Source organism: Lathyrus oleraceus, chromosome 7, assembly GCF_024323335.1.
Source record: "Lathyrus oleraceus cultivar Zhongwan6 chromosome 7, CAAS_Psat_ZW6_1.0, whole genome shotgun sequence".
Lineage (NCBI taxonomy): Eukaryota > Viridiplantae > Streptophyta > Magnoliopsida > Fabales > Fabaceae > Lathyrus > Lathyrus oleraceus.
This window is the reverse complement of record NC_066585.1, coordinates 226,795,475-226,809,602: the sequence shown is the minus strand read 5'-3', so window position 1 is coordinate 226,809,602 and position 14,128 is coordinate 226,795,475. Positions and strand designations below refer to the sequence as shown.

The 14,128-nt window shown below is 32.6% G+C and overlaps 2 protein-coding genes across 3 annotated transcripts; both read right to left on the bottom strand.

The window, feature by feature from the left end:
- Window positions 1–821: 821 nt before the first annotated feature.
- On the bottom strand, window positions 822–4,726 carry LOC127105108 (uncharacterized). Of its 2 annotated transcripts, XM_051042274.1 has the most exons (7): window positions 4,194–4,723; window positions 4,012–4,104; window positions 3,314–3,509; window positions 2,554–2,732; window positions 2,164–2,408; window positions 1,770–1,939; window positions 822–1,264 (listed from the first exon to the last, which is right to left on the bottom strand). In XM_051042274.1, exons 1-7 carry the CDS (start codon window positions 4,622–4,624, stop codon window positions 1,097–1,099), a joined length of 1,482 nt encoding a protein of 493 aa, XP_050898231.1. In that variant the 5' UTR covers window positions 4,625–4,723; the 3' UTR covers window positions 822–1,096. The 2 variants fall into 2 exon arrangements, with proteins under 2 accessions (XP_050898231.1, XP_050898232.1); XM_051042275.1 differs by lacking the exon at window positions 822–1,264 and having other exon boundaries at window positions 1,770–1,923; window positions 4,194–4,726.
- Window positions 4,727–7,632: 2,906 nt separating this feature from the next.
- Window positions 7,633–13,127, bottom strand: LOC127103730 (uncharacterized). The gene is made up of 4 exons (XM_051040962.1): window positions 13,004–13,127; window positions 12,090–12,490; window positions 11,855–11,971; window positions 7,633–11,767 (listed from the first exon to the last, which is right to left on the bottom strand). The coding sequence occupies exons 2-4, from the start codon at window positions 12,372–12,374 to the stop codon at window positions 8,345–8,347; spliced, it is 3,825 nt and encodes a 1,274-aa protein (XP_050896919.1). The 5' UTR covers window positions 12,375–12,490; window positions 13,004–13,127; the 3' UTR covers window positions 7,633–8,344.
- Between the last annotated feature and the right edge of the window lie 1,001 nt (window positions 13,128–14,128).

Genomic DNA, 14,128 nt, shown 5'->3' with positions numbered 1-14,128 from the left:
GTTAGTTTCCTGAAAATCAGCCTGAGATAAATACTGAAACATAACAGAAAAATTAGTCTATACTTTAGCATCTGCTGTCAGGGATGAATGTCATAACATTCAGTTTGACATCCAGAAAATGTTGTCATGAATGAATGTCATAACATTCAGTTTGACATCCAGTAAATCCTGTATTAGCTAATCCTGCAGCATACTACTTAAGCATGTCATGACATCAGTCAAGACATCTAAGTACAGTAAGTGTTTTAACATAAAATACAGTCAATCAAAAACATCTACAATAAGCTCATGTGAGCTTACTTAATAACTCACGCAATATTATATTGTATGAGTGACTCCTTTAATAGGATTAAATTCACCCAATAGAGTGTGAAGATGGATGATGAAATTCTCAAAAACTGATGATAAGCACATGGTATAGACTGCATAGCCATTCAAAAGAGAGCCCTATGCAAGTGTTGTTCATGCTCTCCAAAAATATTACAAAGGAATCTATCTTCTTCAATAAGGAGGCATTTGAAAATATTTTTGCCAAAGAGGCCAAATGAATCAACACGTCATGGTATTCAAAGAGATCTTAAGAGTTGAGAATATTAATTTAGTATCACCGATTTATCGTCAAAAGGATCTTCTTAAGAAGTATGTAGCCATCATATTCCAAAAGGAAACTTTTTAGTTTCAAAAATAAGAAAATTTGAGTCCATCTCTGAAGTAAGAACGCCTCGTTTTTCCAAGAACAAACAGTTATTGGCCGCAAAAGAAACAGTTTTATGTTCTTAAAGCTCCATTTAGTACGGTGTATACAAATGCAAATACACATAGGATGGAAATGAAGATATGTTGAAACTTCTTATAACAAGAAACAAATAATAAACAAACGTGGAAAAAAATCGGACTTTGTTAAGTCAAGATCATTACAATGATTACAAACTACAAGCTGCACTACTCGTAGGGGACATTTTCCCCACTACTGATATATGACAGCCGAATACGATCAAATAGAGAAAAGACCAAATGGCTGACGAAACCAACAGGCATCTTAAATTCAGCTGCAATATTTCATCATATTCAAGGAGAATCATTTCTCAATATCTTATCATGTAAAAGGATAGAAGTTTGAAAATAGCAAACTGCCAAGAAGAATATAGGCTGCAGAGTATGCCCATACCAGGTATCCCCATCTATGGTACTTTGCAGGATATGTCATTATATATGAAGCAAACCAATAAAGAGGAGGGCTGGCAGACAAGAAACGAGTTGCCACCTGTTAAATGTGAAATTCACAGTAGTAATAATTAAAATACCTCGGCCATTCTCAAGCAACAAAACGATGTTAAAGGAATTGACTAAAGATGTAGTGGGTAGTAAGAGTGGGAAGACAGAAAATGGAAGAATGAAAATGAAAGGTGTATCTACAATTTTTCCATGTCCAAACAGTGCTGTTAAATGGCAGTCGTGGCATGGCGGATTTCTTGACAACCGCCATAGGCAATTTATAAAGGAATGCCCGTAGTGACGGTGCCATTGGCCTTCCGCCATCGACAGCACTGTCCAAATAATATAGCCATTTTCATTTCCTCATTTTCACTTCCCCAATTGAACTCCAACCAAGAATACCCTCATGTCAAGTTAGAATATCTAAGTAACATTCAGGACCATGCCTCAAATATAAGATTATTTAACAAATGTTTAAGATGAAACTCGTCTGTTTCTCATATTAAGTAATATGTTAAACAGAAGCAGAAGTCAGCAAGACAGTTGGCACTGACCTGTACATGCATGACAAGAAAAGCAGTGCTTGCCATGAATCCCAAGTGCAGAACAAACGGGAGAACAGATGCAGACAAGTATCCCTGCCCTGCTGCTGGCTCAGACTCTATGGGAACATTAGAGACATCCTCTTTGATTACGTTTTTCCTCCTCCTAACATTGAAATGTTCTGTTACGGAGTGAATAGTGTTACAGTTGCAAAGATAGTAATAGATTATATATGCAAATGCACAAGATCATAATTCATATGTGCTTGAATGCAGTATAGAATAATGTATTAAGATTAAAGTGTAGCTTATAAGTGCAAGCAGGCAATGTAGTTTTTAATTCAGAATATTCCTCAAATGACAATGTACTTCCAAGTAGGCAACAATTGCAATTTGAGAATTATACCTTCTGCTCTAACAGAGGATTTCTCCACACTGTCAGTTGCTTTGAACCTTGAGTGATCCTCTGACAAAAACACAACTCCGCGGCTCTTTTCTTCGATAGTAGTGTCAAAACCCAGTGAGAAAAAAATCTGAGGCCTTGACTTAGCATAATGAACAACTGAGAAAAATGCCAGAGATAGTATAGGAGATGCAAGAAGGAAGTTAGGCAACTGTTTCAGCTGAAAATATGTCAAGAAACCTACACCCCTGTACAACCATAAATTAACAACATTCATTGGATCATCTTAATATTTAAACATACAACTATATAGATAGAATACAAAGAAAATGCATCATAATAGCATTACTTGAAAGAAGAAGAAAATGAACATGAACAAAAAAATGGACATACCAATAATGACTTTGAATATAATTGTAAAGCAACGGTACCCTTGCATTGCACCAAGGCCTTATTTCATCAGGAAAACGCCCAACACACATGTTGTAGTAGCCATAAGCTTGGAAGGCTACAAATGGAGCAAATATACATGCACTACGTAAAGCTCCAACAAAAACAATCTGCAGAGCCAACTGGCAAAACAACCTAATCAATCAAGAAACAACGTTTATAATATGGAGTGAGTAATAATGGTCGAAATTTTTATTTTATTTTTCAAGTAGACGTGGAAATCAATCTTAAAACATCTGCCCTTACTAGTGAGTGCCTGTGTCAGTTTATAGCACATGATTAATAAGGCCTAAATCAATGGAGAAATTCTAATAGTTCGAGGTCTACTTACTTTCTACTCTATAATTTACAATATCACACCCAAACCTTCCTCTTAAACCAAATTATGAAGAGCAGATATAGTTCTTCAACTGGAAATAGCTAGCAGCCAAGTTTGTTGTAAAATGCAAGTGCCAGAAGCAGTTCATTCAGGTGCCCAAACTCAGAAACAGATAATAAAGTAAAGATCGGATACTTTAGCTTAACCCATTACCAATATGAGCACAGTGCTTCATAGATCAATTACAATTATAAAATCATTTGAAAAGAATGCCTGAATGCAAATGAAAATTTGAAACTATCCTTCCAAAATCATTTCCCGGAGACAAACAACACAGCCACTTGGTTAAAATGTCATGGATGAACAAAAAAGCAACAAACTCACAGTAACATTCTTGTTTTGAAACAGTGCATGATAAGCTCGGTGCATAGTCTGAAAACAGATATAGCCGGCATTGAGCACCCCATTAGACCTTGCACAACCAGAGAGAGCAAGAAGAAGAACAGACAAATTATTTTTTCCAGATAAAAAGTAGTACAATCCTCCGAGACTAAGAACAGCATACAAACTCTCTGAGTATCTACAATTCAAACCAAAAAAAACAAGACCAGACTAATCAATTTCCAAATCACAAAACAAAAATTAAATATTACAAATTAGAGTTAAAGGGACATGCATTGTCGAATTATTAATTTATTTTATAATGACAACCAATAAGAACTCGCCACTTTACCACTTCATACAAACAATTTCAAAATACACTTGGCACATGTTTGGTTGATTTTTTATGAGTTTGTCTACTCTGACATAAGCACTTCGAGACTGTTTGAGTGAACTTATGAAAACAGCTTATGACATATCCATAAGTTGTTTTAAGATTATGACATGTCCAAAAGTTGTTTTAAGCTTATTACCATAAACTATCTAGTATAGCTTAAAAAGAACAGTTTATGGCTTATATATGGAAACAGCTTCACTTTATTTTATCTTTTATAATAAAAATAGCTTAAATAAGCACTTATAAAGGTGTATGACATTTAAGCTCTTATATAGTAAAATGCAATCGAGAATGAGAACATTACATTGACGAATAAAATATAGAGGCAGGATTAAAGCAGAACAAAACCGTAGCTCGTAATGCAATTTCAGGGTCCTTCAAGATAGCTATAGAAAGTCTGTAGAAGTTACAACAACAACAACAACATTAATAATTGAAATTCAATGAACTAAAAGAAGAAGAAAATGGAATAGTGAGAGTTAGTACCTGTAAAAGTAAAGAGCAGCGAGAACAAACACGAGATTATTGATTACATAAGCAGAGAGAGCGAAGAGAGATCTCTGAGGAAGGAAAGAAAAAAGAGTGGAAGGAGAGAGGAACGAAATTGTAAGAGGGAGGAAAGGTAAAAAGGCGTAGGATTGTTCATACTCGTAGCCACATTCGGCGACGCGGACAAAGTAAACGGAGTCCCAAACGATGCCGTTTTCGATGGCGGAGGCGATGGGAGAGCGGCGAGTGTCGTTTGCGGCGGCGGTGGTGGTGGTGAGGCACGGAGGGTTTAAGGATGCGGAAGTGTCGTATGGGGAAAGTAGAGTTCGGAAGAAGATGATTAGGGTTAATAGAAGGATTCTTGAATATATTGCTGATTTTAATACCAATGTTTCGTGATTATGATGAGGGTTTGGTGCGTGAACCATTTTGGATTTGGAATTGAGAACGAAGATCAAATCAATTATGATTTTTTTTTTGTTAAATTGGTATGATTGAAGTAAAATATTTTTAATAGTTAATGATGGTTAGTTTAGATGCATAAGAAAATTAAATCAATTTTTTAAATTAAAAAGGTATAGTATTTGCTACCACTATCAACAAATCCATCTCAAACATAACATTCTCTATACCATGCTCTCTTAAATATATATAGGAATGACCTTGTCACTTTAATTGCTTACATTTCAAATTCTCAAAAAAAAAAATCTTTTTGGCACTTCCAATTAAACCTGATACCCTCCAATTTGTCAATATTTTCAAAATATCTTTACTAATATTTATATTTCAAATTTTACTTTTCTTTTATAATTTCTACTTTTTTAAATTTATTAAAACGAAACTTCTAATAGTTAATTTAAAATTTTCAATACTCAAATTTTCGTATTCAAATCAAAAATTCAAAAAAAAATCAAGAATTTTTCTTTAAAAATTTCAAAACTTTCAGTATACAATATCAAAAATTCTCAAAATATACATTATTAAAATATTATAAATTTTTCTAATTTTAACCTTTTATAACATAAATATACATTATTAAAGATTAAAACATAGTCAAAATCACTATTTTTTTAAATTATATCTTAAAAATGATAAAAATATCCAAAATAATATTTTAAGAATAACTATTCAGTCAATTTTTTTTTAATATAATTTATGAGTTTTACCAATTTTTTTATCTTTTGATATTAATAGAGAAATGAGAAATAGTGTAAAATTTCCAATTTTACCATTCATTCTTACTCCCCCATTTATTACTAATTCTTTCAAAAATATTTATCACTTTACAATTTCAATGTAATATTAATGATTTTTTCTCTATGTATTTTTATTACTAATTCTTTAAATTTTTCTTCCATTTATAATAAATAAAGAACAATATTATAAAGACAATACAATAAAAAATGCAATATAATTTGAGAATGAAGAGTATTAATTTTTACGCATTTTCTAAGTTATTTAACTTTTTAACTAAAGGACATTTTTATCTTTTCAAAAATAATTACACTTATTTCTCTTCTACTTCTCCCTTTTTTTTTTATAGCAAACAATACATCAAATTTTATTTTATTTCCCACTTCTTTCTCTCTTCTCACACTCTTTCTCAAACTCATTCTCTTTTTATTTTCATGTCGCAATCAATCACACTCCTTAGAGCAAGAGAAAAGCATAAGAAAGAAATAGGGGAGAGAACTGAGAAGCCACTTCACTTGTTTGGAACAGAAGAGAAATAAGAAAGAGACCTAAATTCTCGCGGGACCCACACCTTTACACTTGTCTCCAAATTACGAAGAATGGAGACGGATGAAAACTGATTCCAGAAATTGTATATGGAGATTTGTTTCTCAAGAGTGCAAGAACCAGAAGGTGTTGCTGAAAGAAATCAATCATCAATTTTTTTGAGTGAAGTTTAAAATTACCAACCGGTATTTATTGAAAAAGCAAGAGTTTTGTTTTGGATATGGTGGAACGGTGGGTGTGGGTGGTAATTTGATAATAAATTAATTAAAATAAATAAACTAAAATAATATATATATATATATATATATATATATATATATATATATATATATATATATATATATATATATAGATATATATTATTTTAGTTTATTTATTTTTAAATCATTTGACAAAGTTAACGTTGAGATTAAATTTTAGTGGATTAGTGAAATAAATTCGTTAGTTAAATCAAGTAATAAGTAACTTAATAAATTAATAATTTTTAGTTTAGCTTAATTTAATATTTTTGAAGGAAAAATACATGGATATTTTGTTACTTTCAAAAATGATAACACTTCTCTCTTTTTTTATACTGAATTTCTCATCTTTCTTCTCAATTTCATCCCATAGTCAAACATCTATATTTTGATTGATGAAACATAATAATGCGGACTAGAAACATGACGAAGCATAATCGAATGGAACAGAATGAAATATACATTTCACTTCATTATTTAATTATTTTATTAAAATGTCTTATTCCATCGCATACACCTCCAAATTGAATGGAACAAAAATTCACTTCATTATTTAATTATTTTATTAAAATGTCATATTCCATCGCATACACCTGAATGGAACAAAAAATAAAGATTTGAACAGAATTGGATGGAATGGATTTCATTTTATTTCATTCATTATTTACAAATCCAAACAATGGAATCTCATTAATTACCACTTTACTTTATTTCGTTCCTTCTCATACCACCAATCCAAATATACCCTTAGATTATGTTTGGAAATCATAAAATGAACGGAGCGGAATAGAATGGGGCGGAGTGAGATGAAGTAGAATGGAGTGGAGCAAATTGAGACGGAACGGAATGGAGTGGAACATGATGGAGCAGAATGGAACGATTGTCACATTCCATTGTTTGATAAAATGAAACTGAATCTATATCACTCAATTCCGCTCCATCAAATTTTAAATGATCACCAAACAATAAAATATCATTTCACTCCATCTCATTCGTAATAGTGTTTGACAAGATAAAAAAGAGTTCTCTTCCATTTCGTGGAAATAAGTGTCGTATCAAATAATACTTCTCACAATTATGTTGGTCATTAAATTTATTTATCATACTGATGAAGAATAAATAGGGAGAAACATAATTATAGGATGATAATAGAGATAATTAACTCTATATTTTAAATATTTCCTAGCAAAATACTGATGTATGTTCTATAATATGTTTTGGGTAAAATTACAATCTTCACAAGAAATATTAATATTTTCATTAAAGATTTATGGGTACGCTTATATATATATATATATATATATATATATATATATATATATATATATATATATATATATATATATATATATATATATATATATATATATATATCAAAAAATTGTTCAAAATAAAATTATAAATAAAATCGATGGAAAAATTATCAAAGAACTATAATCATAAATGATTCCAAGTAATAAAACCCAAAACATAATTAATTTCTTTGTCTTACACCAAAACATTGTTCTTTCCACATTGGCAGAATTCGACACCAAAAGCAACACCAGGAAAAGTGAGATCTCCAAAGACACTAAAACTTGAGTAGTTATAAATGAAACGCAAACAATGAACAATACTTCAGCTACCCTGATTTGGGTGACAAATGCATAAAATATCAAACTATTAATTGGGGATCATCAACAACTGATACTAGTACTCACTTTACTTGGATTACTCTATGCTTCTACTACTACTAACTACAACCTCTAAATTTGTAAAAAGAAGAAAAAAAACTACTACCTCTCCAAACCAACAGTGAGATTTGTCACAATTCTTAGGACGTCCCTTCACATGACTGTGAATCTTCTATCAGTCCAGAGAGATTTGAGATTGGCACGAGCTATTGACGCAAACTCAAGCCATCTTTTGTTCACAGGTAGCGACTGGAGCTTTGTCACTGCCGGAGTATTGAAAAGTAGACAGACCCTTAATATTGAAAAGTAGACAGACCTGAAATATTGAAAAGTGGACAGACCTGGAATATGTCTTTAACTTCGGTAGAAAAGAAGTTGTTGCCATCTTTAGAAATTCATTTTTCAGTATTACAATACCTCTCAGCACATATGATCTTATCTAAGTGGTGTTCTTGTTGAGTTGAATGCAGTGATCATGTGCCTAAAGATACTGATTCTATATGCAAGCCTCAACGTGACAAGTTTCAATTGGAGCTTTTTCACTACCAGAGTTGCCTAAATACTCACATCCATCTTTAGCTTCAATGGAGAAGAAGCCACAATCTTTTGGCATTTCACCATCAGGATCAATACCTCTGTCAGCACATATGAACTTATCTGCATTATTTTCTTGACAGATTGAATTCAACGATTCCTTCTCCAGGGATGCTGATTTTTTACTATCCATCATACATGAACCCTCCTCGGTATGATAGCTCTCTTCTTTGCAGGAAGCTGAGGACAAGAACTTTAGGTGATTTTTGTCATCCAAACATTCTGATCCATCATTTAATGGAGGAAGGGTGCCAATGCTTTCTTTTTCTGGACAAATTGCATGCGGTGTCTCCAAAGATGCTGACTTTACAATACCCATCATGCATGAACCTTCTTTGGTATGGGAACTCTCTTCTTCACAAGAAGCTGAGGAAAAAACCTTTTGGTGATTTTTGTTATCCGCACATTCAGATACATCATTTAATACCACAAGGGTTCCAAAGTTTGCTTTTTCATGACTAATTGCATGCAAGGATTCCATCTCCAGAGATGCTGGCTTCTTATTATGCATCAGACTTGAACCTTCCTTGGCATGAGAACTCTTTTCTTTGAAAGAAGCCGAGGACAAACCCTTTTGGTGATTTTTGTTATCCACGCATTCTGATCTATCATTTAAGGAACAAAGGGTGCCCACATTTGCTTTTTCTTGACAAATTGCACGCAAGCATTCCATCTCCAGAGATGATGACTTCACATTATCCATCATACATGGATTTTCCTTGGTATAAGAACTCTCCTTATTGCAAGAAGCTGAGGACACAACATTTTGAAATTTAGATTTTTCTCCCTCTTTGCTACAGATAAATTCTTTAGCATGACTACTATCCTTGCCTTCAGAATGTTTTGGATCAATGACATTTTGCACTTCAGCCTCTGCTTTAACATCATAACCACATTGGTTCACCAGTGTACTACAACTTTCATTGACATCTTTATGATTACGAATTCCATTTGGCAATGGTAGTTGAAAATTTTGAGAAGCACCAAGGTCTTCTTTGTCTTCAAAAGATGCACTCTTGTTGAAATTTGGTCGGATTAACTTTCTTTTCTTTTGTTGCACAAACCCCAAGTTCTCACTCTTTTTACTCTCATTAGAGTTTCTCTCAATCTCATCATTATGTTTCCTCACCATGCTTCGACGCTTGAAATCAACAAAATGGGCCTTATCAGCTTTTGTTTTAGGACTGCCCCCAGTCACAGTTGTGGAATCCATATTTAGATCTTCCAAGGAACTTTCAAAACAATCCCCCCTCTTTTTTTTCTTCAGACTACTACTAATTTGAGATTTATTCCTCAAACTTTCATCCTCACTGTGTTCCAAGGCATTTTCTAAGCAGTCTCTCATCTTCCTCGGACTACCCATTTCAGTTTTACTCCTCAAACTTTCATCCTTGTTGTGTTCCAATGCACTTTCAAGGCAATCACTCTTCTTCCTCTGATTACTGATTTGAGTTTTTCCCCTCACACTTTCTGCATTGTTGTGATGACTGGGCTTTGGCTTTCTTTTTGTCTGACGAACCATTTCCATCACTTCATCAACTGAAGTAATGAAATCATATTCTTCATTCTGTCCATTGTTTCCCTTTCCTTGTTTGTTAACATCCTGGACAAGAGATAAACGAGAAAACACACTACTTTTTCTATTTGGATGACCGCAATTGCTATTTTGAGAATCACTATAACATCCAATATCATATCCATGATCCAATGGCACTGAATCAACATATGGATTTAGCATTTCATTGTTTTTTGGTAGTGTTATCTCATGACTCAGATAGTTTTGCAATTCCATGGGATGAACATTATTGTCCAAATATGATTTGTGGTCACAGAACAATGAAGAATATGATTCATGTGTCCTTCCACTATTTCCAATATCTGAAGAAGGGAGGGGAGCTGGTGAAGACTTAAAGGAAGGAATTGTATTGTGAGCCTCATATAAAGCAGATTCTGATGCCAATTGGTCAGAATTTCGAGTTTCGTTGAAAGGCATGCAATCCCTGTTGCTAGCATACAATACAGAATTTGAAAAACAATCATCAATACCGTTCCATCTGTGACTGTCTTTCAGTTCTGCATGCATGCGTTGTCGTTCCCTACTCACTAAATTCCTTCGGCAGTTTGTTGAAGGAGAAAATCTTTCTCTCATTGATTCAGAATCATTATTAATTCCAAACGATGATGATTGTCTGAAGTTTAAGCAAGGAACTTCTGAATTGTACAGGATAGAACTCTCTTCTCCTTGTGGTCTCATTGACTTCATTGACTCAGAACCATTATCAATTCCAAAAGACAAGAAGCCAGGAGCTTCTGAATTGTACGGGATAGAACTCTCGTTTCCTTTTGGTGCACAAGAGTTTAGATGGAACGGGATAGAACTCTCGTTTCCTTGTGGTGCACAAGAGTTTAGATGGAACGGGTGAATCATAGCAGAAGTTGACCTGAGATGATTTTCAACCAAAGAATTGGAACCACGTAAACTAGGAATATCATCCGAAAATATCATCCTCTTATCAGTCTTCCTTAGATCTTCACCCATCAGAGGGTCACTAACTGATGGCCTGCCATCACCATGAACTCTAATTTTGTCGGAAGGAATTTTGCAGTATCCACCTGTGGTGTATGGCCTGAGATGTGTATCCGTATAATCTTTGTTCTCGTGGGACGAAAACCTGCTGTAATCTCTTATTGCCGAATAATCGCCAACGTATCCACTTGCAGTATCCAGCGGGAGCTTGGCAGCATAGTTATAGTTATCTATATAATCTTCATTGTTGTGTGCAGCAAGTCTGCTTTCATCTTTTGATTGCAAATATTCACGAGCATCTATATAATCCACTCCAAGCTCCGAAGACCTTCTTCGTTTGTTTACTAAAACCTCATCTGCACTGAATCCATCGTAGCATGCAGAGTCTCCTGGGTAATTATGCATCAAAGCAGGTAAATTATTATCACCCAAAACATGATCAGCTTGAACACTTTCGCCAAGCATTCCACAACCAACAGGTCTTCCAACATTATTGTTACGTGCAGCAAGTCTGCTTTCATCTTTTGATCGCAAATAATCACGAACATCTCCACTTATATAATCCACTCCAAGCTCCAAAGACCTTCTTCGTTTGCTTGCTAAAATATCATCTGCACTGAATCCATTGAAGCGTGCAGAATCTCTTGGATCATCTTGAACACTTTCGCCAAGCATTCCACGACCAACAGATTTTCCAACTTCACCCATTGGGTACCGCTCTGATTTCATAGACATATGTCTCCTAGGAACCTCCGGTACTAGCTTGTTCATGTTGAACAAATGTAAAAGTTTTTCCACCTGAAAAACAGCTCCAAGAAAAAGACTGATTTGTATAAACTTTATAAAGAAAAAGACATCAAAAACCAATCACGTAGAAGCACGGACCTGATTTTCAGATAGCCCGAAGCTAAACTTGTTATTGGCAAAGTAATTCTCTCTGATTGCATGACGGAATATCTTTTCAGGGATTGGCTTACATTCCCAAACTGGAACAAATTTAACCTAAAGCAAACGATTAATGGAAAAGTAAGACAATGGTAAAAACCACTTCATGCATTCAGAATCAAATGAATATTGCATACTCACTAAAACTCATAAAATAAAGGAACAGGGTGCTCACCTGAGCAGGATATTTCATCCCTGTCAAAGCAAACGCTTTAGGAACAATATTGATTCCTCCATCACAAGTAGCCATAAAAACCCCGTGAAGTAGTTTCTTCTCATATTCAAATAAAAACAAAGTCGTCCCGGCTTTAACCTTCTCTACAAATGGAATATAAGAAGCCGGAAGCCCAAACAACCCACTCCTTAAACATTCTCTTTTCGTTGCACTGTTTGACATAAAGATTGCACCAAAATCCGGATCGCTTCCACCAGCATTGTTGTGTTTATCATTAAACCCCATGGATCCACTATTTCTTTGACTCTATACTATACTAAGCTTAAAAATTAAGGAAAGAAAGAAAAAAACATGCATTGCATACTTACAGTCGTAAACCCCAAATGTCCTTCACGTTTGACCTATTAACCAGTAATTTACCAAGTTTCAACTAATAATCATAATTATTTGAAAAAAAAAATCCATATCTATAAAAACAAAATACTTACAAATATAAACAAAAATAAATATCTAATACTAAGAAAAACCACTATTAAGAAGTTGTGATCAAAATCGATTAACCTAGTTCAAAGAAATTTGACCTAAAACACGATTTCGTTTTTCAAATATGATTGTGAGCAAAAAAAAAAACTCTAAATATTCAAAACGCCGGTGACAAAAAAAAACTACTCCAGAGTATGATCGCAACAGAAAAGCACCGAAAGAAATCAACAAATATTTAAGAGAAAGCGATAACAACATTGCGCGATGAAAAAACTGTAAAGCATAATCATCGGAACGGAACAACGGAAAGATATTTTTTTATATATATATAAAAACGGTTGAATAATGAGGAAGATAAGCGAAAATGGTGTGTGATTAAGCAATGGTGAAAAGGAATAGAAGAGAATAAGAGAGAGAGAGAAAGGAGGTACCGATAGAAAAGGAGGAGGTGTTAGGTTTGGTGGGAGCGGGAAGGGAAGGAAGAGAAGGTCGGTTGGGTGGCAGCGTAAGAATCGTGTAGTGGGGGAGTCGCTAAATAGGATTTTGTTGTTGCGTTGCGTTATATAGCCAGTCATAGTAATTTTGTGATTTTGAAAAGGTGAAAATGTTATTTTTATGTGTTTAAAAATATAATAAATTGGAGGAAAAAAATTAAAGATAGTAACAAATTGGAATCTTATCAGTTTAAAAATAGAAAAATATATATTTTTTCTGCAGTTTGATTTGGATGACAAGGTTAAAAAATTATATCTCAATTTATTCAATTTAGTTTCGTTTATTTTAATTCAATTTACAAGATATTTATTTACTAGTTTTAAACTTTATGTTTAATATTAATATTATAAGTAAGAATGGTTTATTTACTAGTTATAAACTTTATTTTATATATAAGAGATTTTTAAAGATTTTCACTTTTCGGTTCACATTAATAAAAAAATTCCATTGGATAATCATTTTTAATCTATAGTTCTTTTCCTAACTTTAAACTTTTTTCCAAAAAATTATTTGAAATAGTTTTTCAACTTTTAATTTTTACCTTTTATGACTTTTTCTTCCATTTATATCTTTATTATTTTAATAAAAACTTATTTTTACTCTTAATATATATATATATATATATATATATATATATATATATATATATATATATATATATATATATATATATATATATATATGTCAATTTATAAAATGAAAAATAATACAATGTTTAATTTATTTAAATAACATCTAAATTATATCATCAATTTCAAAATAATGTTGATAATTTTCAAGTTAGTGAAACTCCATAAGAGTATCATTGAAATCAATCAAAACAAAAAAACCATGATATTATTGCATTTTTATTATAAAATATTAAATAATAAACTTATTTTTAATATTATTTTAGATTAATCTAACTGAATTCAAAATTACAATTATTAATTTGTGTATCTCGTTAAATTTTATTATAAAATTTATATATAAATTTAATATATTTTGATGTTATTTCTAATTTTTCATATATATTAAAACAATTTTCATGTTTTAATATATATATATATATATATATATAT

Coding starts and splice junctions, on each gene's coding strand:
- LOC127103730 (XM_051040962.1), bottom strand. CDS start 12,374: ATGGGGTTTAATGATAAACACAACAATGCTGGTGGAAGCGATCCGGAT. Junction 11,972..12,089: donor GGATGAAATATCCTGCTCAG/GTGAGCACCCTG, acceptor CGTTTGCTTTAG/GTTAAATTTGTTCCAGTTTG. Junction 11,768..11,854: donor TCGGGCTATCTGAAAATCAG/GTCCGTGCTTCT, acceptor GCTGTTTTTCAG/GTGGAAAAACTTTTACATTT.
- LOC127105108 (XM_051042274.1), bottom strand. CDS start 4,624: ATGGTTCACGCACCAAACCCTCATCATAATCACGAAACATTGGTATTA. Junction 2,733..3,313: donor TTCAAAACAAGAATGTTACT/GTGAGTTTGTTG, acceptor TTGTTTTGCCAG/TTGGCTCTGCAGATTGTTTT. Junction 2,409..2,553: donor TATATTCAAAGTCATTATTG/GTATGTCCATTT, acceptor ATGGTTGTACAG/GGGTGTAGGTTTCTTGACAT.